The sequence below is a fragment of the Pyxicephalus adspersus genome, chromosome 10 (genome assembly GCF_032062135.1).
Source record: "Pyxicephalus adspersus chromosome 10, UCB_Pads_2.0, whole genome shotgun sequence".
Taxonomy (NCBI): Eukaryota; Metazoa; Chordata; class Amphibia; order Anura; family Pyxicephalidae; genus Pyxicephalus; species Pyxicephalus adspersus.
In genome coordinates, this window is record NC_092867.1 from 14495002 (window position 1) to 14522662 (window position 27661).

At 35.4% G+C, this 27661-nt stretch overlaps 1 protein-coding gene and 2 long non-coding RNA genes across 18 annotated transcripts in view; 2 read left to right on the forward strand and 1 right to left on the reverse strand.

Moving 5' to 3' along the window:
• The first annotated feature begins 934 nt into the window (after positions 1-934).
• LOC140339794 (uncharacterized) lies at positions 935-4168 on the forward strand. The gene is made up of 3 exons (XR_011922555.1): positions 935-990; positions 3935-3984; positions 4063-4168. It is a non-coding gene; the product is annotated as an uncharacterized lncRNA (long non-coding RNA).
• A 301-nt stretch (positions 4169-4469) lies between these two features.
• Positions 4470-16487, forward strand: LOC140339369 (uncharacterized). Its single transcript, XR_011922429.1, has 5 exons — positions 4470-4624; positions 7389-7483; positions 12868-12908; positions 15133-15184; positions 16342-16487. It is a non-coding gene; the product is annotated as an uncharacterized lncRNA (long non-coding RNA).
• EBF3 (EBF transcription factor 3) overlaps positions 8331-27661 on the reverse strand; it is a 127230-nt gene continuing 107899 nt past the window's right edge. For 3 of the 16 annotated variants that reach the window (XM_072424049.1, XM_072424047.1, XM_072424046.1), the window contains exons 11-17: positions 27350-27438; positions 18991-19056; positions 17602-17779; positions 16632-16820; positions 15226-15423; positions 13998-14123; positions 8331-11756 (exon numbers count right to left, since the gene is read on the reverse strand). In XM_072424049.1, the coding sequence (XP_072280150.1) occupies positions 11725-11756; positions 13998-14123; positions 15226-15423; positions 16632-16820; positions 17602-17779; positions 18991-19056; positions 27350-27438 (878 nt within the window). In that variant the 3' untranslated portion in view covers positions 8331-11724. Of the gene's footprint in view, positions 11757-13997; positions 14124-14474; positions 14542-15225; positions 15424-16631; positions 16821-17601; positions 17780-18990; positions 19057-27349; positions 27439-27661 lie in introns of those variants that run through there. The other 13 variants (XM_072424062.1, XM_072424061.1, XM_072424060.1 and 10 more) reach the window with 8 other exon arrangements.

Consider the following 27661-nt stretch of genomic DNA (forward strand, 5'->3'; position numbering starts at 1 on the left):
ACAGAAGTCAGATTTCTCTAACGGGGACACAATCTTTTGTGATCATTTCCAGTGACAGAAGAATGGCTTCTTTACACACAGTGCTGTTTAGTTCAATGGAGAGTAGAGGGGAGAAGACTTCCTGAGCACCCTGCTGCTCAGTCCTCTATAGGAATGTACAGTACTCATTTCTGCTCAGTGGAGACGTTGGGGGACCAAGGTACACATGCTAGATTTTCACCCAAGGTGATCACAACCTTTCATCATAAGTGACAATCATCCAGCAAGTGTATGCAGCTTTAGCCGGGAATAACATTGGAGGGGTCCGATGATTCACCTAATCAGCAGGTAAACTGATCCACTCTGTACATAAGGCAGGCAAAATTTACACATATTTACCTAATCTCTAACATAGTAGGACCTAATAAGAAAACACAGTACTTCTATTTAAGCTTCGTGACATCACATGAGTTGGACAATAGCAACCCATATTCTGTCCCACCCCCCTCCCCCCAATTTGTAAAAAAAAGTGTTCAATTTTCCTCAAGCAATGGATTTTGGTCAGACAAGTTTTTCACTCCAGAGTCCCTTTAATTTACCTATGGGCACTGCTTGGAATATGCGACATTATGTAGGTCGCAGGAGACAGGAATACCCTGCATTCTTTCATTAAGAGCTCCTTCCTTTTAGTTTGTGACTTTTTTTCGGTTCCCATTTATGGCAGTAAATTGCATAATGACAAGTGACCAAAAAAAATCAATTTGTAATCTGATTTGCCGTTTTTGATTTCCGAGGACAAGTTTAAATTTCATTAAAAGCAACCTTATTCAAAGATAAAAGAAATCCTTCAAGGGTAGAACAGGGGATTGTCTCTGAGAGTAAAGAGAGACAAACTCCATTGTGCTGTTTAGTCACTGCATTAATTGTAAGGTTTTTTTTCTCCTTTTTTTTAGGCTTGTGGTGTTGGTTGGCTGATGTATTGTTATCAAAACCTGGAATCAGCGAGAGGAGGTAAGAGAAAGAGCACAAAGGCTCACATTCAAAAATGGCTCTTTGGCATATTGACATGCTGGTTATCAGCAAGCCTTATTATCTGCTTACCAAGGGCCTCTCATCTTGCTGGTGACATAATAAGCAACAAATCACCAATGCAGCCATTCTGCATCCTGTTAATTGTATGTATTCGCAAGTCTGAAAAAAAAATGATCATCAAGGTTCCTTGTCTTGATGAGAAATTGACATTTTCTTGCTGATTATTTGGTAGGTCTATGAGAGGTAGATAAGAGTCAAAGTTGTTTTAAAATGGAGCCGGTTCTCTTTCACAGGCCTCTTTATTGCACTAGTTGACCCACTTGATGAGTATGGATTTCATGAGGTCTTTTTCAGCATTTGAACTATAAAAGGTTCACAATGACAACACCCCTTATAGACAAAAGATAACCTTGCCCTTTGAATATATTGATTCTTTATTAACTAGGCTGTTTAATGCAATGAAATGAGGCATTAGATTGAAGCCCATTTCAAGTGCTTTGAATAATCTTTAAAAGATTGCCAGAGTTTAAAACGCTGCTGTACAATAATTGGCGTGCTTTTTAGAGCCCTCAATAAGCTGATCAGGGAGAGGAAAAAAAAACTCTTAAAGCGTCTTAGAGCAGATAATACTTTATCAGGCCAGTTGTTAAAGGATGACATGTAAATATGACTACTTGAAATGTTGAAAGTAAAGTGGAAATGAAATGTAGCGGATAATAAGCAAAACAAAGACGTGCTATGGCCTTCGTTTTGTAATAAATATAAAAAAAAAAAAAAAAACATTTAAAAGGGAAATGCTGAACGCGAACACCAATATAATTTTCTTTTATTAGCTATGCTTGCAATAGAGATCTCATAAATGTCTTATGCTTTTTATTGTTCCTTGGATGCATAAATTGTACCTCTAAGGGCTCAATTTATAAAACAGGGAATCGGACATTCCTTCAAACATTCGCTGGTGAAAATCTTCCAGGTCCATGTGTTTCAGTGGCAGTAATTGATTGTCACAAGGGAATGCTTGGGGAAATGTCAAATTCACTATTTTATAAAGAGAGCCCTAAATGTACATAGTTGGATGCCATATTGCTCATTACATAGGTAAGCCTAATACTAGGACTGATTTATTAAAGTTTTCCATAACGGGGGAGGATAGAATATCATAGGAGAACCTGGGTGATCCAACAGACCTGAAATGGATCTGGTCTAGTACTGAAAACATTGCCAATAGCAAATGATTCTTAGGAAATCTATTGCAAGTTTGCTGGGTTACCAAGTTTTTCTCATGATAGACGCAATCTTATCCCGTTGTAGAGATGTTTAATAGATCCAAACCATTGGTTGTGCTTTAATGCTCCTTCTTATAATGCAAGCTTATGAACTGGTCCAGTTATGTAAAACTACTGTATGTAACTGATGGATTTAGTAAAGAGCTATCTGACCATACTTTTAGGGGCCAGTAAGCAAACCTCTATAAATGTATGTAATAATAAAAACATGCAAGCAAGTGCAATGTGAAAGTAACCAAATCATCATTCTAGTTGTTAGAATGAAGCCAATAAGTGGCTGCTGTTAGCTATAGCTTTTTGCTGAGAATTAATGCTTTTCTCCTACACTCACTTTATTTACAATTCTTCGCAGCCATGGTATGGAAACTCATACCTAGAACTTTGTAAATGTTTATAGTGACATCATATTATTGAGGACCATCCTGTATATGGTGCATATACAGAATATAATGTATACATCTAGTGTATTTGCAACTGTCAAATCAAGGTTATTATACACAGATGCCATAATATACTGTGATGTGTGATGTGATATATTATGTCATGTAAAGTAAAAACACACCAGTAACAGCTGTACAGACCTCTCAGCACATGACTTTTTCTACTAATTCTCATTTGTTATTGACATCTATATTTTCATTCCTCATAGCTATTAGGGATTTGTATACATTGTTATAACCTTAGCTCAGCACTATAACCTTACTTGGCGAGATGGGACGTAGAAGGTTGTATCTTTGCCTGCTCTGACAACATCTGTGTATGTCAAAGCAACAGAACTGCTGAGAATAATATAAAGAAAGGAAAGGAATCCTGAAAGCAGGATGAATCACATTTCTTGTAAGTGATTTACTTTTGGGTAAAATGGGAAGCAGCTGACACAAAAAGTGAGATTTTGGAACTGTTTAAACTAATTCTTTCTGGGGAAGCCTAATAAAGTCCAACTCCAGCCAAATCTTCCTTATCTGCTAGTCTTTAGTCCAGTAAACAATCACGGGATATATGATTCCCCGGTTCATTTTCAGACAAATATTTTTTTGTCAATTAAAGTTTACAAAAATTCAGCAATCCTTGGGTTTCCAATTCCTTAGGAAAAATCAAGAATAAATACCAATGAAAGAAATGCATAGCAGTTTGAATGTTTATTAAACATTGAAAGTGTATGCAAGCTGTTTGTTTTGTATAGAGCAACCGAATATCTGTCAGGTTTTATTCCCTTATTGCCAGCTGTAAGAATTACCTCCAACTTTGTAGAGAATTCGTCTGACTTTCTGTTGTGTCTTTGCACAAAACGTGCATTGATCTTTGGTCATTTCCTTTTAGGGATATGTTTTGGCTTTATACACATTTAATCAAAATATCATTTTTGCATTTATACAAATGTATGCAGGGAACATATCTTGTCAGTGCTTTTTTTCCTACAGGCATTGCTGTAATGCATCAGACCACCCCAGTTTTTTTTGCCACATATGCGTGCGTTACAAAAGAAAATTTTCAGAAATGCCTACTACAAAATTCTTGTTTTCAACAAAAATCCTGATGTTGGGTATAAGATTGTTACCTGCTTTAGAAATTGCTACAGGAGGAGGAGAAAGTGGAAGTTGCACATTTAAAACATACCTCTTCTCTGTCTCTGTTAGATAGTTTGTGAAAATCTTGCTGCAGGGGATTACAGAAGATTAAGATTAAGGTAAATGAGATTTACTTTTTAATTTTTGCACAGCTGCACTGGTTGGCCTTTAATAGGAATTTAAATATTTTTTTAAAGGTGAAAATAGTACTGGAACTAAAGCATGTTGAAGATTTGATACAGAAACGAAAATATAAAGGATCAATATCATAATGCTAATGTTTGTGGGAAGAACCTGGTGCATAAAAAGGTAGGAAAAATGGATTGCAAAGATATCTACATGCACATGCCCTGAAATTAGTAGGCAGGAATAACAATAAAAAAGTAAATGTGATCCTAGTGAAATGTATATACAGTATGTGAATATATTTGAAGACTGATAGTAGCTCTGGTGTAAGTGTAGGTTAATTGAGCACAGCAATCCATAATGGCTCAAAAACAAAAAAGAAGACAATCCCATGTTTGTATAGAAATCAGCTGTTGAAAGTGCTCATCCACATTCAAGCTTCCTAATCTTCTATTTGTTATGTTAACAGCCAGCAAAACCATCTTCTGGTGACGATAGACCTTCTACAGATGTGCTGTCCTCACTGCTTTGATCTTAAGATTTTAAATAGGGAAAAGAAGAAATGTTTTTTTGTCCCACCGATCACCTGTTTGACTCCAGTAAATTCCGATAGAAAAGATGACAACTGCTATGGTAAGCTGCAGCATTTACCTGAATGGATAGCTGTACCATTTGTATAATGTAAGCTTTACCCTACTAAAACAGATAATTCCTCATAAGAAAGAAAAATATGTGTTTGTTTCATGCAAAACAAGGTGTACACCCTCATACAGTTATATATCATTTTTGATGAATGTTGACCATCACAAGCCATTAATATAGCATTGTTTACATGAAATAAAATCAATGAGGTTTACTAATTAGAAATCTATGCATTCTTGTGGCTATACTAAATGTCAATATCCGAACAGCCTCCAGTTTCTTTAAATACATCTTCAGAATACAGTTTAAACAAGTAGTAGAGTGTCATACAGTAGCAAAGGAAACCTGTGCAGAGAATATATAGATAGCGTCATCACTGGGCTTCTTTTGATACTTCTACTGTCCTGGCTGGCTTACTTATCATTTGACTACAGTGCTCATTCATTGGTACAAAGCATAAATGGAGCCATTGCACGGGTTTCTTTAAAAGTCCTGTGCAACATGAATCTGTTTTTGTCAAGTATCAATGGGAAGTAATGATTAGGCATGGAGGTAGAATTGGCAGTTTTGTACCAGAGGGTCAGTTTTAGGAAAAGGGCAAATATACCCCAATGTTATATATTTAAGTAATATGGGAAGCCTAGTGAACAGTTACTTCTGGCTTCTTACAATTCTGCAGCAGTGTGATATCTCTGCTATATTTCTTAGCTCTGTTCCCAACCTTTCTTGCAACATGTCGTGTTTCTCCTTAGGGTGGTTTTATATTGTATATTTTTTATATATACACTACCCAAAAGACACCAAAGATTCCCAAAAGTATAAAAAAGCTCTTGAGTGCTTATACGTTCTAGGATCTAATGAGATATTTGCAGACTGACCATTTAAACAACAAGATTTGTCCACAGTTGGCTTAAAGTTAGTGGGTAACTGGCCTTGTTTCCCCCCAAATGAGGATGGCACACTAGGTATCTGCTCACTTTTGTGAAGCTTTCTTCCACCCATGGTCATAAGTGCTTTATTGGTATAAATATACATTCTCAAAGGAAGTGGATTTGGTAAAAAAACATGATGAAAAATTCAAAGAGAACCTCTCAAAGATAATATTTGTCCAATGCAAAACCTACACTGGGACACACTGCTAGACTGTATATCTTAGGTGGTCAGGTATAAACATAGCTTGTCATCACTTTGTTGGATGCAGGTCAGTCAATTTATTGCACTTGACATGTTTTTATCACCCTGGTACCAGCATTGAGATAAGTCTTGTTACGGTCAGGTGCAATTCCATTGAGCCAGGCTCAGCAGAATGGAATTACATTAAATTGCACCAAAGTGCTCAGCACACCATTCACACTGCTTGTAAGTCAGTGACACCCTAACACCTGTATAACACAAAGTGATCTATAGCAATCCAAGTATCTCAGTTGTACAAATGTTCATTTTATACAAATTAGTACTACAATGATTCTTAGATTTGTATGTATTGAGGCAGAGAAGGATTTCCTATATCGATTGCATTATTTCTGTGATAACAACTGATTACTAAACCTTGGCTATTGTCATAGGTTGTGGAAATAAAGAGAGCCATGTTCTCTCCCAATGTATATGGAGTTTTAAGCACACACTTGCTCCATTTGTCCCCGAACCTTTATAAATCTGTAAATGCACTCATTCATGGCACAATAGCTACAAGAAAACATTGATTTCTAATTAGCAAATCTCATTGATTATGCTTCATGTAAACATTGCTCTGTCCACACACACAGCACAGGAAGAAAAGCTCAACCAACAGTATAATGGAGACATCAGCTGCAGTAACCATGCTAAAGCATTTCTATTCTTTATCCTAAATTACAACTTCTCACAACATATGAAACATCAATCACTTTATTATGTGCTCATGTAATACCTTGCATCCAGCAATCAGTTTGCAGCTCTTTTTCACTAGTCTGCTGTTCTTCTTCTCTTTCTAATTCTGACAGACACTAATAAGTCTTTGTGGGTAGGAAGCAGCATCCCTGGCCCGTCTTGTTCTATGGCTATGTAGCTTGTGTTAGCACCATACAGGACTACAACCAACAAAGCAATTTAGCCAAGAGTTCCACTGGTGATGTTCCTATATATGATGTCTATATAGTTTTCATATTTGACTGAATCTAATAGACCACGTTAAAACTGGATGCTTAATAAAATGCAAGAAATTTGACTTTTGTATGCAAATAACACTCTTTGTAGCTGTACAGTTTGATTGGCCCTTTTTGCAGGCAGTGACATTTTTTTACATCTAATTAGCATCTCTGTTTACAACTATTTTGGTATTTGGGGTGCATTACTGCACATAGTCTTTAGTAAAGATACCAGTCAAAATGCATCAGTTTTCAGTTTCCGATGGAACTCCTTCACCATAATAAGTTATAAATCCTAATCATATTCCATAATCCAACAGTTTTTAAAGGTATTGCATGTTTTATAACACGTATTTTAGGAGTTTATTAAAGCATGGCTGTTGGGTCAAAATTATTGCTGACCTTCAGTCAGTCTGTCATGGGAAAAATATATGAGCCTCTCCTTCTCAGAATACTTAGTGTTGGCTCTTTGACTTCAGCATTTTAAGTCAGTGGCCTGGAAGAAGTATAGACGTAAACACTTTTTTTTTTACTGTCCTTCATATGGTACATGCATGCCTGTCACTTAGAAATATTGTTGCAAAAATCATCTTTCTTCCACACTAATATTTTTGTTCTGATTTATACAGATACAATAGACGTTGATGTAGGAGGAATCAGAATAGAGTATTAAAGTGGAAATCCCCTCCCGTACTTTCTTCAGGAAACACATGGCCTTTCAAAGGTAGGTATGTCTTTGTAGAAACGGTTATTGCAAAATTGTTTAATTGCTATTGCAAACTTAGCGGTTTGTGGCACTGGTCTCACATTTATTGCTCTAAAGTCTGTATAGAGATGGGTAAATAAGTACTACAGAGGTAATGATAAGTGTAGCACAGTGTGTTCACATTGGTTCAAATGTTGTAAGCCTCTGTTTATATTACTTAATTAAAAACATTAATAGCAAATACATGGGAAAGTCACACAGCCTCATCAAGGCACCTCTGACAAGTGTTGTCACTAACTCCATCTAAATGTCCTACTACTGGGGACATATAGGCCAATGCACATAACATGGAGTAGGTTTACATAGATACAGCCCTTTCCTCCTTAACGGTAAAGCAAGTCACCAAAAATCATATTAGGCAGGGAATAAGACGTTAGGGAATAAGACAGACGTTCTGTTATTGTTCAATATGTCTTTTAGTACTGAACTACTTATTCTAACAACCATCTGTTACCGTTTTCTTAAATAATGTTGCAAAGATAAACTTAAGCAAGACAATACAATTGTTTAAGTCAGAAAAAGTTCTAGACCTTCAAACTTTTATCAAAAACTTTGGACATACTTTTGATGGAACCTAACCTCCCACCCACCTCCTCCTTTTTCTAGAGGATTCCTTATGAATGAGAACTAAAATTAGAAGTGAGGTGTAAAGCCTCCAATGGAGATACATATTCCTGGGACATCTCTCTAAAAGGGAGCTCCATTTTTTTAAAGAGATTTCCTTTCGAGTCTCCAGGACAGGAAATGAAATCTCCCCGGCATGGCATCAACAAATAACTTGCCAGACATTTAATCCATTCTCTACTGCATGAAAAACTTTTTTTTATTACATATACATTATATCCACTTTATTACTTGTCCCACAAAATGAATTCAACACAAATAGTATCTAGAATACATCCCTTGGTCTGAATGTATAATTACTTAAAGCTAAAACTCATACAAAAAGAAACCCTTAAGATTAAATAATAGTCCTGAAACTGAGATTTGGGATAGCTAGGTATATCAAGTTATACTGAATAAAGGTATTAACATAAAATATTTAGTAAAGGGGCTGATGAATATATAAAATAATTAATATCATAGAATGCCAGAAATAGGACAATATCCAGCATTTGTTCCTTGTTATAGATCTAAACAGGACTGACAGATACACAAAATAACTAAACCCTATTTAATGTACAGTGCTGTGTAATATGTTGGTGCTATATGAATCCTGTTTAATAATAGTAATAAAATCTGAATTCTTTTTGGCTGCCAAGGTAAAAAAAAACACCCATTTTTCTTAGCCAGCCCTAATAATTCATGCAATTCTAATTGATCGGTTTTCTTACAAACAAGACAGAAATACAAATGTTATAAATGAAACCCCAGTGTTCCATTTCTTTTCTGTGTTTTGCAAGATTTGTTTTAATAATCAAACTTCAGATAAAATTACTAAAAGTGAAATTCACAGACAAGAAATACTTTAATTAAATATTGTGTAAAATGAACATTTTATACAGTTAAATATCTGAAAAAATGTACAGATAAAACAATCTTATTGTAGGGTTTTTAACAGTAAAATCTACCATTTAGTGAAGCGTTCAGTCGGGAGACAATGTAGCAATGTGAGCATTAACTAACTAATCTAGAACACAAACAGATTCCATTTATGAAATAACTTGCAAATGGTTTTTAACATGTTACACATGACCTCTTTTTTTTTCTTTATATGAACCTTTCCTATACAAAATAAAAATGAGGCTTTTCATGTTTTAAAAGTGTCTAGGTATTCCCACTTAGTGAAGCCATTTAGGCTTTCACAACATAAATGTGCAAGGCATTTAAAAATGTTGTGTTATAACATAGCTTTCACTATTTTAAAACACATTTCATATGCATTTTGCCTAAAAGGAACAGGAATGTCTCTCCTTTTTGTTTATAAATGTAATTCTGCTGCAGTTTGCAAACGTGTACTGCAAAGCTGTTTAGCAATGCATTTAGTGCAAAGGAAAAAAAAAATAATAACCAGTCCATCATTTCTAGAAACTATGATTTTGGCACTAATAAGTAACATCGTTTACCAAGGAGGTCATTCCAATTTAAAAAGACTTTACTACTGGGTCTCGCTACAAAATATTTCTCTTTAAAATATATAAAAAGTTGTGTATTATTATGAATTTGTATGAAACATTTGAAACAGTGCATGGTTTAAGAAACTGCAGAGTGCAGCAGAAAAAAGATGTAAAAAAGGAGTGACATAGTTGTAGACCAGGATTGTGCTTTTTTTAATTTATTTATAGTTTTACACCACAAATAATCTCAATGACAATGATGATTAAAAACTGTGGTGTATTCCCGCAGTACAATAGCACTAAATATTTGTTTTAAATAAAATAATTTTAAGGCATCAGAGAAATTAATGTGGCAATTTTTTAATCAAAATATCAGATGAGAAATTAAATTCAAAATTTAGGCCTCTGTAATTTGTCCAGTAAGCACAGTTTTATCTATGTGGCAAATCGTATGAGTGGCAGCGAAAATGACTTTTACATTCTATAAAAAAAATTAAAAAAAAAAACAAAACAAAAAAAAAAAAGGAAAAGAAACCATACAGCCACAAACTCTGTTGTATCTGTGACTGGATATCATGCACATTTTCTACTAATAATAATTACAGCCATGTGGCACAATTTTGTTTTTGTTTTTTTGTTTTTTTGACTATACAACAAATAACTTTTATTCAAAAATCATTTGTTCAGATAACTTAAAAATAATATAAAAATAAAGAATGAATTTGACTTTTCCCTCAAAATAAAAAAAGGACGGAAAGTCTAAACAATAGCACATTTTGAAGTACAAATGAAATGTAAAGACGCCATAATTCATAATAAAAAAAATAAAAGCAAAAAAAAAAAAACATACAGTATGAAGGCAACCTTTCTTGGCGTAATGCTGATTTTTTTTTTGATCAGCATTTCAACACCCGCCCAAAATAAAAATACATACATACATACATACAGGAACCAAAAAAAAAAAAAAAAATAATAAAACCATGAAAAGCAATATACAAAATTTCAAAGATAAATACAATATTTATAATTGATATGTTACAAAATAAATTCCCTTAGTGACTGCAAGTGTTCATGTGAAAGAAAGTGTCTTAGATATAAGTAGACCATTTTATTCCATATCAAACTGAATAAGGAATAAAATATACTTTCTAATATTTTAAGTGGATCGGAAAAAAAAATTCAAGACAAGTGTATAAATATTTAGCTACAACTTTGGCAAAATCACAAAAGTCTACAATTTTATAACCACATACAAAACACATTAGGGAATAAGGATCTAGAAGTCAAAAGGACAATTTTCTGGTACAAGAAACATAGACTTCACAGTAGCCTAAGAATGCAATAGTATACAGTGCGAGCAAGAAGTTGAAAAAAATGTTGCAGGTCACACTTGCTTTACAGGAAGCTCTAGCAGTGGAAGTATATTTGAACCAACAGACAGTAGCATTTTCCTCTGTCAGTGTGCTTGTTGAAGGCAAAGAGATTTCAATATCAAAGTTACAGTTCCTAACTACAATAAGTTACAAAGTTCCATTTCATTAAGATGAAGTTAAGCAATGATAAACCCTCTTCCTCCCCCCCTAAGTTCCCCCCCAATTTAAATGATTCATATATTTATTTATTTTTTTCCAGTTTGATGGCTCAAACCTCCTTGGCCCCCTTTTTCACCACAAAAAAAAATATTTCACATTATAGAGATACACAACCATTGTGAGTCTAGTAATGAGTAAGGAAAAATGTTCTGAGGCATTTTTCATCAGTGTTTCATGATAAATCAGAACGGTGCATCCACAACGCTTTGTCCCAACACATAGCAAGTACTAGACATAGCCAAGACGTAATCAGAAACTTTGTACAAAATAGGCGTCGATTTTCCCCATCTTCTTCAGGAGTGAGAAACTTGAAAAATATGAGAAAAAGTTCAGTCGACAAAATGGAATTGTTCATGAAGAAGTCGCTCATTTGCATGTCGATTTCTACTAGTCCAAATAAAATCTTTGAAAAGAAAGAGTTTGTAGCATTTTGCTTCTCGGTGGTTCTGAAGAGACTGGTTTCCGTCAGTACTCCTTAATACACTAAATGTGTCCCCTGAAGCTTTCTTCTGAAGCTTGATGCTACAAGCAAGTAGACAAAAGTGACTTTTTACATTGGTGGAACTACAAGACCGGACATAGCTAGAAAAAAAGAAATAAGATTACATTAGCTTTAAAACCTACATGGTCTCCTTTTTTCACTGACTGACCTAAACCCTTTTTATTTTTTTTATTTATTTTTTTTTTTTTGTATTATAGTAAATTTTATAGTTTAATTGCAGCCCTGTTCTAATAAACCCAACCTATTAATGTTTATTTTTTTAACAGTTTAGTTTTATTCATTTATTATTTAGTATTTATTTTTTGTTTAAATTTTACTATACTTGTGGGATATTTATGGTAGACAAATATATTTAAAGAAATTAAGAAATGGATGTATGATCTTTTTATTACTCCCTACTTTTATTATAAGCTTTTTTATTGTCTTCATTTGTATTGTAACACTGCTTCTGCTATCTCTCTCATCTCTACCTACTTCTAGTTTTGGGTTGAACAACATGTTTAACATGTCAAAAAACTGTAAAAGGAATATTTGCTTGCAGTTTGTAAGCACTAATATATATATAGTTTGTTTTATATATTAGTTTTGTCTAAATGCTTTTGAATAAATTAAGGAGATAAGGGAAGCTGAATAAAAAGTAACAATAGAGGGAGGGAACATTTAAGCAAGGAGAAGGTTTCTGACATTTTGGTGCAAAATATCCGGCCTCCCACATATGATATTTCTCTTAGCGTTTTGCTAATAGCAAACAGTGGTCCAGACTCCCTAGAGGCCGCCCATGTTGACAGCTGAAAAACAACATGGTCACTTCTGGTAATGTCACATGAAGCCAACTCACTCACCAGCTCAGTACCAGACATTTCTCTAGTTCTAAATTAAAATCTTATGAGCCAGGGTTTGTCTTTATTTTTTTTTTTCTACTGCATTGGCCTATTGGGAAAACCTGCATGGTGAATATATATATATATATATATATATATATATATATATATATTCCATTAAAGGATTATTAGATCTAAAAATAAGTACTTTCAAATCTTATTCTTCCATTAAAATTTATTTTTTATCCTCACTAATTTATGTGTAACACTAATAAATTTTCTTATGTGTAACACTAATAAATTTTCCTATGTAGTGATCTAAGCTTCAATTTCTCAGTTCATTAATCCCAACAATATTAATTTGTTTTAGGCGCAGTGTTACAAGTTTACGGCTGTGAAGACTTATGTCTTGTGAGTATATTCTACAGTTCTACGCTAACATTAGAGAGAAAAATAATTATGATTTTGTGCTTTGCACGCATCTCGATTATTATTAAAAAGTGTTTAACTTATATAAACTTCAAAAATGCCTAAAGTGTTTATTAAAACAAGCAGCACAGCTTATGCAGCTATTAGACATAAGAGAGACGCTGATGTCTAAGCAGTTCAACCAGTTAAATGAAGGTCAGGGGTTGAATGTAGAATATGAGAGTAAAATATGTTCTATGGAAGCCCTCAAGGTGTATCCAACTAATGGGAATGCCTAAAAGTGCATTATCTTTACAGCTCATTAGCATTTTTTTTAGATATATTAAAGTTTATATGACACCAATTTCTAAATGGTTATCCCTCTCCTCTATGAAATATGGCCAAAAGACCAATCCCAAGTTTTGCTTTTTAAACAAGACGTTGGGGTAATGATTTACAAATGTGTGTCATTGTATAAGGAACAGTTATTTACATTTCAGTAGCTAAGTATCATTCAGTGGTTGCAATGTGTTACTGAACACTATTATTTACGGTTTTCTTTATTAACACATATTTAAATATAATTCCATCCCACTATACATATTTTATTTAACATGTCAGAGAGGACACTGTACAAAGGCACTGCAAACAATCACTTACAGCTCCCATGTCCACTGCAGGGTGTATAATGGGAGCAATCATCCTGAATGATGACCCCAGGCTCTTTGTATTAAAAAGGAGCCAATCACCTTCCCTGGCCTGACATGTCACTGGGTTCTACTGACCACGCCATGCCTCTGCAGGTGCTATTCTTGCATGTGCCCATGTACACAAGCCATCTACAATACAGTTTCTTTTAAAGAAACCTGTCATTAAAGAAATAGGTGGACTGCCATTGATCCAGGTTAGAGACTAAAATAAAAATGGTCTTCATGAAATTAAATCCAGGACATTACAGGAGGTCAGCAGTGGCAGTTTCCATATATTTCTCATGACAGGCCTTCTTTACAGACAAGCTAATGGTACATGCAATCTATAATACGTATCTCTATTGCAAATACTTTATAATAATATGCCTTTAAATGTACATACATTTTGAATCATGAAGTCTCTGGTGTTTTGTGCCATTCTCAAAGCAAACGCCAAACGGAAAAACGATAGAGATGCCACCTCCCACACATGCAGTATACCCTCCCAAACCATCTTCCTCTCCAGATTCTACATTTAAAACATATTTGAGAAAATAACACATCTTGAGAATTTTCAATCAATTTACAGTCAGAATTCAATTTATTTGAAGAGAGAAGTCCGATTAAATGGCTTATTATTACTAATGTAATTTATCATTACAGTGGAATTTGCCTACCAATGTTTGAGTTTGGCAATATAATAATTTTTTTTGCTAAAATTTAACTAAAATTTTGCTTTTTGTTCTATAATATGTTCTCATTTCAACTGGAAGGAATGATGGATTTTGGTACTGATATATAAAAAATAAAAGAAAAAAAGAAAAAAAAGCCAACAGTAAACGACTATCTTATTGCACGATTAAAAATGAAAATGTCTCACATTATTCGGCACTTGTTCTAGCTTTATCAATTTCAAGATTTTGAGAATGTGGGAGTGTAATACATGTCTGAAAAATAAGAAAATATTTGATAGCATATACTATAACCTATGGCATTAAATATTATGTAATAATATATCTTGTAATATACATTTTATATGTAATATATATATATATATCTGGGAACGATTATTGTACATTTCTACTCTAGTTTATTCTAAGGAAAATGCAGACATTTTGATGTGAACTTGTGTATGCCATAGAAGCACATAGTAGATGCATCTAGTGTTCTATAACTCACTGCTATAGCCAATAAAATCCTTGTATGAAAACTCTTTAAAAGTTTAAATCCCTTTCAAGTTCATGCAAAAAGGTCTAAGACAAGGGATAACCAGTCATAGGGAACTGATCTATAATGTTTAGGATTTAATATTCTTCCCTACAGTTCTTTTACAGTTCCAATATTGAAAACAGTTTGCAGCCAATATGTTTTTAGCTACAGCAAAACTTTTTTTGAGTTAAAAAAGCAAATATACTACTCATTACAACCAACCATTCATTGTGTTTTCATTGTCTAATCTGAATGCAATCTGGATTCAGGTTGGTTGCCAAAAAATACATTTCTATTGGCACTTTTTTTAATAATTTTTTTTGTTTTAGGGTCCAGTGAAATTATAATTTGCCTGCCAAAACACATTTTTTGTCACTAGAGGTAAGAAACATTCTATTTTTGTTATAACAAACCCCACTCACCTTGAAGTCCATTGCCATTTGCACTGGTGCAGGATGGTGGAGGGGAAGCTTGGGGCCTGACGACTGGGGCAAATGCGCTCTTTTGTTTCACTGCGGAGATGACATTTGCAGGTGAGAATGAGAAAATGCCGTGTGTACTGCTACAGTTTGAAGGGAGGGTGACCGAAGAGGCTGCCATTGTAGGACTTGACGGTACTACTGCAATAAAGCAAAGATAATCAGAACTCAAAAGGAGTTTTTTTTTTCCCATGGCAGAACACAAAGAGATTGAAGCAGCCTTGTGTTTTAGGGGGGGAATTAAAAAAAGGAAAATAAAACTAATTAAAAAAAATAACTATCTATGATGGCACAGCCACTCTCAGCGTAAAGGGACTACTATATACTAAGCACCATGGGAGATACCGTACTTGCCAAACAAAATGCAAAGCCTGTGCATGCCCTTTGTAGTGTGAATGTATATATATATGAAAGATAATCCTAAGGTTTCTTCTTAAAATTGCTCTATTTGGTTATCAAATGTTTTCCTACATGGTTAAAGTGTCTTTATTACATTTGGAAGTCTTTCATTGATAACAATGATGGACCCAGCATATTCCTAGAGCCGAAACTATTAAAATGCATATTGGAGCTATTTGGTGACCCCTCAATTAGCCAAACCCGCTCCAACTATTTTTTTCTACTAGTAAATATTCTATATGAACTATTATGTTCTTCAGTCATGTTGTACTGAACCTACCAATGCTTCTAGGGCCATCACACCTAGCTGTATAACTAAGAGGCTACCAAATAAGCCAAAAGGATATAGTGTCCTGATAGCGGTACTTTGGAAATTTTTACAAGTTATCTTGCTCCTATTTCAATTTATCTCAAATTGGATCACAAAATGTATATGTGAGTGGAGGAAACCTTTAGATATATCAATGGTAAATCTTTGTTATGGGCATAGGACTAATCTTAAATGTGAAATGGTTGTATATCATTGTTCTAGTTTATATTTGCAATGTTGGTACAATAATGTGGTTTATCTATTGTAAGACCATTTATACTTTGGGTCAGTAGAATAGGTTTGTCAATTTGCTATGGCAATAACAGATTCTTATTTTTTTTATTTTTTAGGACACGCCATGTATATTGAGCTGCTTAAACACCACAGCACTCTACAATATTATGATAATGATATGGAATGCTTGCACAAAGACCAAATCCTTTTTATTAGAAATACATTTATAAGTATTATCCACTCTATAATAAATTGTTCTTAAATATTATTTTGTAACTTTTTATTTTCAGCCTCCAGTCACCCATCCCTTTGTCCAGTAACTTATAGTTAAAAAGAAAGAACTAATACATAAAAAACAAGCATGCAGGCAATCAGAAAATTCAATAGAATGGACAAGAACACTCACTGCCATAGGGGGAGTTGGCGGATGAACCGTTGAGGAAGCCGGGTGACCCAGGGACTCCTAAGTTGGGCATTCCAGCATTCCCGTACCCGTTCATGCTATTGCTGACTGTGTTGTAGTTAGACTGCTGGGGGGTGCTACTGGGAACATATCCTCGTGGCGATACACTGCTTGTGTTACGGCTGTACCCTACTGGAAAAAAAATAAGCAAGATAATGTTACCATCATTTTATAAAAGATACTTTGGCTTTCTTTCTGTGCAAATCCACATCACACACTACACAGATTTATTGATTACACTGCTTTACTTCACAATGCCTCTAGCCCTATCAACAATTGCAGTTTAAGATAACCTTATCACATCGACCGTACTTAAATCATCTACGATGGCACAGAATGTTGTTACCTCACAGGCTGAGACAGCCAACAAAAGCCGTCTTCGATCTAATTGTGTCAGCTTCTTTCACATTTATCCTTACTAGCAATTATCAACAGGCTTGATTCCGGGTTTGTACCAACACAGAAGATGAACTTTCAGCCTTTTCAGACCTTCAAATGCCACCAGTGACAGGCAACAACTTGTTTGTTACACCGATTTCATTTTAAAAGCCTGTTTTTTTAAAAGGCAGGGTGGTGTTATGCTTCTAATGGGCTATATTCCAACGTTTAATACTCTTTATGCCTTTACCTTTAACAGCTACTAGCAAGCTACTACCCTACAAGCTTGAGAAAACTAATTACCACTTCTCAAATGTCAAAACAACAACTGCAAATATACTAGCATAACTCAGCAACAACCTGATAATATAATAAACGGTAACATGCTTTGCGGCTATGGGGGAGAACACTCCTCTGGTAGGAATATATATTGATAAGGAAGAGTTTAAGATCATGTTTGTTACAAACAATATAAATAGATATTAAGTAAGCACTGCAAGCAGCATTTTGCGTTAGGCCTGGAATAGCCACCTACCTTGGTCATTAGCTTGAGATGTCTCTGAAACATTAACTGCTAGCTGGCTGCTGAAAGAATTTACTCCCATCATTCCGCTGTGAGATGGTGTGTTGGCAAGAGAGGGGATCTGGTTGTGATTGCGTGGCACACTGTATAATGCTTCAGCAATGTCAGCTGCTCGCTTTAGGATTATCTCCTACACAGCAAGAAACACAAAGACAAGTTTAGCATGTTATATGGGTTTTGTCTCAACAGCCATCAAACACACTTCATAGATTTATATTATAGCCTTAAAATTGGATACAACGCTGGTACAGTTATTTGTATTGCCTATGAAAAAAGGCTCAAAACTACTACACAGCATGAAACCCAACTACAGTATAAACAGGCACCACATGTGTCAGGCTGGTTCTACGTAGCTGTGTAGTTCCTACATATTAGGAGTCTATGGGCCCGATTTATTAAAGTTCTCCAAGACCAAAGAAGATAAACCCTCATGGGAGGACTTAGGTTCTATATGTGGCCCTATTTATGTGATCATGGAACTGTAAGAAAGCAATTAAACATCATACAGGGCCCAGAGCATCCACATTCTTGCTTTAGTTTTTCCAAAGCAGGTTATAAAAATATTCTGCAACACTAATTGTTACTTTTTGAATTTTAAAATCTTCTTCCAAACACCTTGATCAACAACGTCTTCTCTGCTTTTTAGAATCTTTTAAGGATTTGCAAAAAGCACACAGACTGCAGTTTAATGTAGGTGCTCTTTTCAGAACATTTCTAATCCACAGTAGAAGTGTACACTTGCCATAGCTCATTCAAGCTACATTGCCATCTGTATTATCAAACCCATTTCTTACTTAGGACATACTATTTATGGCTTTGAAAGGTCTACAAAAAAGGAAAAATACCTGAAGTGACTAATTTCTAATAGAGTTGTGCACTACAAGAACTGGGACCAGCAGGTTAAACAAAAAGAACCAAATACACATACATGTGTTTCAAGGCAATGGCATCACTGTTACAATTTATTCAAATATTTTCTCTTCCCTGCGCTTGGCAGGTTTAGTGCAGGCTTTCCTATTAGTCACTGTATATTTTGGACCGAGTTCAAGGTTACTCTCTCGTCTTAACGATTGCCTATGCTTTTGGCACCTTACGCTTAATTGTCATTTCTGATAGAAAAACTAGCTCCGAGAATAAAAATGGCAAAGAATAAGTGTTTTTTGTATCCCGCTATCTCTTTTTCCCCCCTCGGTGATGCTCATCGCATTACACTGCCCTAAGGTGACTGGCAAAATTGTCCACGGCAAATAAGACGGTATTGACATCTTGCCAGGTTCACGCATAGTAGTTCCTAAATTGCATATTTCTGAATGGATTTTGCAATGTGCATTAATGACTTGCCTGGTTGTTGTGCGGCATTCCGTATAAGGCCTCAACAAGGTCCGCTGCTCTCTTCAGTAATACTTCCTGTAGACAGGACATAAGAGGAAGAGGGGTCTGTGTTATTGTTTAAGAGGTAGCCAGGACAAAAAATATCAAAGCAGGGCTGCCAAAAGGTCAGACAAGACTGAACAACATGTCAAGGTTATTACAACTAGACAAAAGCTAGGTATTACACAGATAGGAAGGAATTTGACTTTTGTTGGAGACAAATACATGAAGACTGAGCACTAGGTTAATTCAAAAACAGGATATTGCTTTAAAATCAGGAACCGCTGAAATCTTTAAATTTTATTGCCTGTTTTACCTGCATTTCTTGTCATAGGGACGGCTGTTGATTTACATTCCTATACCTGGCACCCTTGACAGCAGTGTGTTTGTCCCCTACACCCTCAATTACATAATTTAGGCTGACAACTAATCCAGAGTAAAAATGCAAAAAGATCCTACTGCGTCATAGAGACCTAATATTTTGTCCTGGTTTGTTTGATGTGCATTCAGCTATTTACTATTATTACTGTACTACAGTACTATTTACTGTTATTAACTTTTCCCAGGAACTTTGCGCATCAATGCTGCACAACTTTAAACCAGGAAAAAATAACAATTCCGTTTACATCCCTTATAATTTTTATATGCCAAATAAGTATTTGCTTGTTTTCAAAAGTAACAATAGTTATAAGTCCTTTAGCCATTTTCTATACAAAGATATGTTCGTTCTTTAGGAACCAGCATTCCAGAATCCACCCATCAGGTTGTATTCGGTAGACACATGGCATAGAATCATGTAACTGTAGTGATGAATGAGGGGAAATAAACGCCAAAAGATTTAATAATGAAGTCTTGCGGGTATTAAACAAACAAACACATGACAGAGATATGAAAAGCACAGGCACTTGTTAATTCCTAGCACTTTAGTGGTGAAGAACAATAAGTAATTTTCCATATCTTAATTAAATTGGCAAACTCCTTAAAGACAACATCTCACCTCTAATTCATGCCCGAAATTTGCCAGCGAGTTCAATGCTTATTCCTCTTTATTTTGAACAATAAAGTGAATTAGCTTGGGTTAATCTAGTTTTTTTTCATAATGACATTAAGAAATTTTTCAATTAACCTCTTTGACTGTGTGCTATAAAGGACTTCATAAATGAATTCCCATTCAGAGAGTAGAGTGCTTTTGCCTAAGGGTAGAGATGCATTGAGTTTGTCTTATCCGTGCCTGCATGCATACCTCCACTTTACGATGGTCGGGATTAATCTCTAGTTTACTTAATTTTTACAGGGAATCTGTTCTGTTTGACTTTTCTTCCCCTTAGAGAATGCTGCCATCATCTAAAAACATTCATTCAACACTTTAATAAAGAAAAAAAGCTGCTTCCTCTCCATGGTGTCTATTCAAAGCCTGGATGGCCACTCTTTACCCACAGAAGAAAGATTAGCATGATCAGTTTGCTATTACCGTGCTTACAATATGGTTATAGCAGAACAGCTGCAAAAAAATCCCTCTAAAAAGACAAAGGACATCTAGGTAATACCATTTGTTGCATGGAGGGCCTGCAAGTAAATGCCCCTGAAAGGCAAGAAAACAGGCAAGAAGAGTACCCAAGTAATTGTGTAAATCATTCACACTTCTACAAGGAAGAGTGACCAAAGGCAGTTGGGTATACACCATGATACATAGGTTTATGTACCCTTTTAAATGAAATCCTAACATTAAAGGCACATGCAGTGCGGCATACCACAACACATGTGCATTGAGGTGAGCTGCATTGTAAATTAACACGCAAGGCCATTTTTGCTCTAAAATTAATGGGCTGCCCTAATGCAATGTTAAAGCGCCGCATCAGGTTACAACTAAATGGCCAGCATTGTCTGTCATATATTTATCCAAACCTTTACAAGAGAAATGTTTGACTTGCGTTACAGCATTGCGTAAATTGATTTCTATGTCTCAGGAAAACTTCCCTGACCTCCTGTCTTACTCTCTAACAAAGGGATAACTCGTCATAATTTGCAAAATAATACACTTGTCGAACTCGGACATGATGAATGTCTAGCACGTGGATGATTAATGCGCAGTTTTCACTTTCAATGGACATGCTGTTTTTGCAGATCCTTGAGGTTAACACACATTGATGCTATCTTTAATCTTTGAAAAAATTCAAAGACATGAGATTGGTGTCACCTCGACTATGAAATTCGCTCACCATTTGAAGACCCCCAGACTGATTCATTGTTTCTTGCATCTTTCAGAACACTCCTATTTCGGGCCCTTTATTTATCAAGATTAATCACTGTAGGCATCACTTTTTGTGTGCGCCATACGTTCGCAGGAATAGCACTTAATCCACAAAGTTATCGGATGGATGGCTTTTAGAATGGGCATTTACCTCTGAAATTGGTGTGTATGCTTGATGTTGCATGCATCTACTTTGCATACAAATAAAGAATTATACTTGTCATGAAGCAGGTATAATCAATGGAAGGCACAGCTGTCTTAATCAGATTTCATCAGCCCGAGCAGCTCTCTGTGAGCAAGATAAAGTGTTTTTCAGAGGTGTTAATAATTACTCATAATCTCTCCTATCATATCACAAGACTTTTTACATGCCTTTCAATTTTAAGCAACGATTAAAGCAATTAAGATTTCTGCATTTACAAGCTATTTTTCATTTCCAGGATATATCCTACACCTACTTGTCCATATGGTACTTTTGCAATCGTAACATAAGGATAGTTTAGGAAAATTACGTATGCACTTATCTCTAATCTGCCTATTACTGGATAGTATCTTAACTAATGAACCCGACTTTCGAAAGCAGCTCTTAAGTGCCGGTCTTGTCATAGGCGAGACACAAGGCGAAAAAAAATTGTGTAACCCAATCAGTCAAGGATGCTCTGAACAAGTTTGTTTTGTTACAATATGTCGAGCTTATGCATAGCGCCTCATGCTGTGAATACGATTAGCCCTGAATGGTTGTTTGAAAAGCATTTCAATGGAAATTTTCGAAGCCACGGCCATAAGTGTAATTGGCTGCCTTTCAATAGGACATAACAGGCTTCAAGTTAAATGGAAACTATTAAAGCTCAAATGATTTCTAGCGTTGTTTCATGACAAATGTACAGTTTTATTATTACGAGTGCGCGCTCTTGTACAGTGGTCGCCGCCGATTTGAATATACAAGATTATTCACAAGCCCCGATCATCGAAAATGGTATATATCATCACAGTTAAAAGAGGTAACCAAGGTGACGTTGCTTCAGGTGCTAATGTCATTATAGAACTGTAAAGCAATTATTCTGTTAGTTCTTGCCTACGGCTATGAATACATTGAAGAGTACAGAGCCATTAGATGTAGCTACTTCAAAAAGCGGGGGAAAGAAGATGAATTTTAATGCATGGGTAATTGCTCAACATGACCGCATTCCTAATAAATTTTTGTATATTAGAAAAAAAAACGCTTAATATATTTGTGTGCGACGCATGAAACATGGGAAAACACACATGGAATGCCTGCAATTAATTTTAGGGAAAATCGTTTTAGCGCTGCTGCGCACCTTTCAATGCAGATAATTTGTTAAGGAACCGTTCTAGGCAGAAAAGTAATTTGTTTTTGCCCTGATTTCTTTCCATTGCTACTTGGTATCTCTTCGTATTATCCTGGGTAATTGAGGACCCAGAACTGCTTCTTTTCTAGCAACAAAAGGTTAATGTTACACTTCATCTCCCTTTATGTAGATTAAAATGCACGGTGCAGTGTACATGCAATCAGTGATATTAGTGTACATGTAGGTTGTGGTTAATTATATTTTATCTCTTCTTTAAAGAGAATACATCATAGCTGTCTGTAGGAAAATGTTCCCTGCACATTTTTATCATTTTCAAATGTAATTAGTGATGTCATGCCAACTTTTGAAGGCAAAACAAGCAGTAGTCTGTAGAAGGTCATAAGGTATCTATAGATATTAGAAGAGTATTGCCCTGTTTGAACAATGGGATTAGCATTGGGCACTAATCAGACATTTATGGCTTTCCATAGACTGCCCAAGCCAAGTATACCCCACCACCCATGGAGCTGAACCCCTGTGCAAGCACTTTTATACAGAGCTAGCATTCGAGCCAAATTAAGTATGTCCATAAGTAAAAAACTGCATGTATAATGCCATAATATTGCATTTACAACCTTATTACATTGCCGAAGAAATTGCGTCACCAGACGCCTTTTTTACACAAGGTCACAGCACAAGTTAGCATCATTGTACATTTCCTCCAATATCACATGCTAGAATTTCAAAAGAGGTTATAAGTGCAGCTTGCTGGGTCCAGCAATAACACTTTCTTATGCAAAGCAAGATTGGTGATATAATGGTTTGCGGATGACCCAGTCCGTGTAACGCGGAAAGGTCTTCATTAGATCTAAAACTGCAGTAAGTTTTTTATTGGCATCACACCAATGACCCTCATGAAGTCAGGCGGACATTTGTCTGTAGGTTAGTTATTCACTTATAATATAAGATTGTGGTTATCACTAAAGGTTTATGAGTCTGCTCTTTGTGGTCATGGATATGTGAATTTACTACTACTGATACTTACAAACATATATCTAGGGTTGTATCATTGTATTACAAACCAAGGGGATAGTATAGTTAATCAAATCCTGTCACTTCACAAAGAAGGATGTAACTTCTAGCCCTGTCATAGCAGACAATGTAAATGGGTGGCTTCTCTGTGGCTATTTCTATCCTTATCAATGTCAATCAAAAGGATTTAGGGGGAAGGGGGCAAGGATGCTAGCTTACACAGGCCATATTCTCCCCCCTATTCCATCCATTTGCCTTTTTTCCGCCCATCAAACAAAGGCTTGAACTTTACTTAAAAGCAAACTGGAACATATCGTGGCCATCTGTTAAAAATAAATGCGATGAGGCCAAATGTTAGAAGAAGAACAGATATCTTCCATTAGGCTGGAAAATGTGTATATCATCGATGCTGAAAATGTTACATATTTCATTGTTGTGATGAAACCTAAGCCTGTATAAAACTAGTATTTGTCTTTTTAGTGTACATTGTAGGCAACACATGTATGCTTATTGGTTTTCTGTCCACAGCAGAATTACCCATCAAGCCTTGTGCATTATGCATCTTCAGAAGAAGAAAAAAACCCTAAAAAAGAAATCAATAATGTGGTAATATTATCAAGTCTGGGATGAAGTCAGCATTCATCCAGGCAGGCTTGTATTGAGATACATGTTTTACATCTGCACAATCCCATCTCATTGCTATTATTTTTTCTCCTCAGCTTCTGACACTTACAGCTGATTCTCTTCATTCCATTTTCGTTTTTTTTTTTTTTCATTCAAAATGTATGTTAAGGCCAATTGCTGTTTTACTTAGGAACCACTGTGACCCTTGTAAACCAAGCTCAGACGGCTGGCTTAACAATGATGAATCACTTGGCAGTTTAATTTACATGCCGCTGAACTCCACATTTGGGTCCATTAGAACAAAATCAAATATTTATGTTGTTTATTGAAACTGCTAGATTTCATCTCATTCAGTGGCCGTTTTAGATGGAGTCTGAACAATACCGTTTCACCTGAATTAAAAGAGCCAAGTAATGGCGGTCGACCAGGCTACATCAGCCTGTCATCATGTTCTGGAGCTTAAGAAGGAATGCTCATTCTAAGTTTTACATCAACCTCGGGGTAAAAAAAAAAAGCTTTTTTATTTTGTTGGCAGGAATTTATTAACAGTGGTGTGTTTTTCGGTTTGCATTTTTATGGTCTGGGTGAACTTTGATACTCAAAGCCCTATGTATTTATCACATCAAATTATTTGCATTGGATTTGGATGAATGGAAATTTAGTGCATAATGGCACTAGAATCGAAAAATAAAGCATGAGATTTTTTTTCGGTACACAACGCACCTTGCACGCTCTAATGAAACAATCTGGGGGAAAAAGATTGCTTTAGACTTTTGCTTTAGATTGTGATAAATGTGATTTATATTCACAAATCTTGTCTGTTTTCTTTGGTGCAAACTCCTTAGTATCGATCTGTCTTACTTGACATTGTGATATATGCCTGCCTGCTGGGGTGCATAACAGTAAAACAATATATATACAAGAAAAAAAAAGTTTTGAGATAATCCCTTATACAGGTATTCTCTACTTGTGTATAGAACATAGATGATCCACAGTGACTCTGAAACATTACATCATTATAAAAAATTAGCCCAACAGGGCTTGCACTACATATATGGATACTTAGCAGACCAAAAAAGACAGAAACTAACAAACCTACCAGTATGTAGGTTATAAATTGTAGGAAGAAACCAGAGCACCCCAATATAGTGATGGTGAGAAAATACAAACCCCATGCAGGTGGTATTTGCTGGGGGTTAAACCCAAGACTACAAAGCACAAGTGCTACCTAGCTGCCACTTAACCGTCTGTTGTTTTACTCTTAAAAAGCAAAATGGAATTGCAGCTGTGGAAGGTTGTGTTCCATGGCTGTGACCTAGATGTGTAAAGCACATAGGCATAGAAAAAGACTTGATGAGCCCCTCACTGCAACTTCAAAAAATAGAAATTGGGTCCCCAGGAGACTGCAAAGAAGTATGTTCAGCATCTTATGGCACAAATTATCTGGCTAGGTGACAACACTGCAATGTCTATGCTCTACTTTGTTACTGGTGTGTCTATCTTCTCTCGATATTGTTCTGGATTTTGAATCCAGTTGGATTTGAAGGCCAGAAGATCTCCTTGTTGAACTCTCACAGTCAAATCAACTCCCTCCTGGAAACACTGATAAACTGCAGAAATCCAGTTTACTGAATGTTTGACTATCTTATTGACTATTTGCCTTGTGTTTATATAACTACAAAACGAGGGACGCTGCCCTATTGCCAGTAATCTGGTTTAGAATTCTCCCATCGACAGTCGGATTGAATAAAATATTAAGTATCAATGTGTACTGTCCTGTAAAATCAGCTAGGAAAGGATTCTGTAACATCAAACTTCATGGAATAAATACAAATAAAAACAATGGAAAGCAAAAAAAAGTAATCATTTGAATAATGCTTCTGAACTGGAAAAAACGATTTACAGTTTGCTATAAATTAGAACAATAGCTATAGGGAACTATTCAAGATATACATCTGATTAAACCTATGTGATGAGTCTAAACAAGCTAGGTGGCTTTTTCCTATTTTCTTTTTTTTTTTTAATCTAGTGCATTTAAATGAAAAGTCCCCATAGATATTAATATGTGGACTTAATTTGCTAGCTTGCTAAGTCAGGGACTTATAACAAAACCTTTGTAAACAAAAGATTAAACTGAATCGAGCTTTAGAAAATGAAAGGAAAACAAGAGTCACATAATCACAGATCAGAGTGGGGCTGGTTAGATGGAAATCACTACAGGCTACTGGAGTGGAAAATGTTTAATTGAACTATTTCATTATGCAGGAAGTTTATGTTCTCCTTGCAGAATCGAAATACTTGTATCATGCTTCCTCCCCTTTCTTCCTTCCAAAGAAGTGCATTCTTTGATTTATTCTGCCACTACTTACAGAAACTCTGGTGTTTGTTACTGGAAACATCTGAAATTGAAGAGGAGATGCCAATATCTCCATTTCAATGCAGACATAATGTTGACATTATGCCCCAATCTGATGCTAAAGACATTAAAAAAGCACACTGACATTGATGCCAAGGTAGCTCCTTACAGATAAATGTGCCACATGTACAGACTACAGGGGTGTATTAAAGAATATCATGAGGAAATCACTTTTTTTTTTTTTTAATTCTTGCTACCATTGCCATGCAAGTTCTTCTTTAGAATATTTACAATCAAGCAAATGGGAAAGAAATATGTATGGCCTATATATGTTTTATTAGTGAGTGATCGCAATCCTTTTACTACTAAGGTATGCTTTCTAGACTTCTCCATCAACAGCAGAACAGATAAAACTGGAACATTAAGACAAAATATATAAACATTCCAAAAAAAACAACAAAAATGAAACTGCCCCACATTTTGGATCTCAACTGATCATTAAGAATCGCCACAATGTGACATAATCTCTTCAAACTGAAACACGTCATGGACTATATAAAAATACTAATACTAAAAGCAACAATCAAACTATCACTAAGCAGTCAGAGTATGGGAACCGGAGGGCATAAATCCCACAGAATCCCAATCTTCTGGCTCTGAAAAGATCTTCATTGTATACATTATTTATGTGTTGGGAAATTAAAGCCCTTGCTCCTCTGGTAGAGGACAACGAAAACTTAAGAAAAGGTAACTAACCTTTGGTAACCTTTCTGGATCACCCGGATGCCTTGGAATAACTTTTTGTAATCTCTGGAATCCATAGTCTATGGTTGGTTCATTCAGGGCTGAAAAATAAATGATTTACAGTAGGATTAGAACTACAGAAAACGCATAGAAAATAGAAGTAAATACATAATATCTAGCTACAGTCTGTGAACACAAAAAATTTAATTATATCAATGCCAGCAATAGATTTAATTATACCAAAACTAACAAGGCATAGCGAAGCTTTTACCAACTATGTTTAGCATTTGCCTTCTACTGGGCTAACAAATAGTACCAATTGAA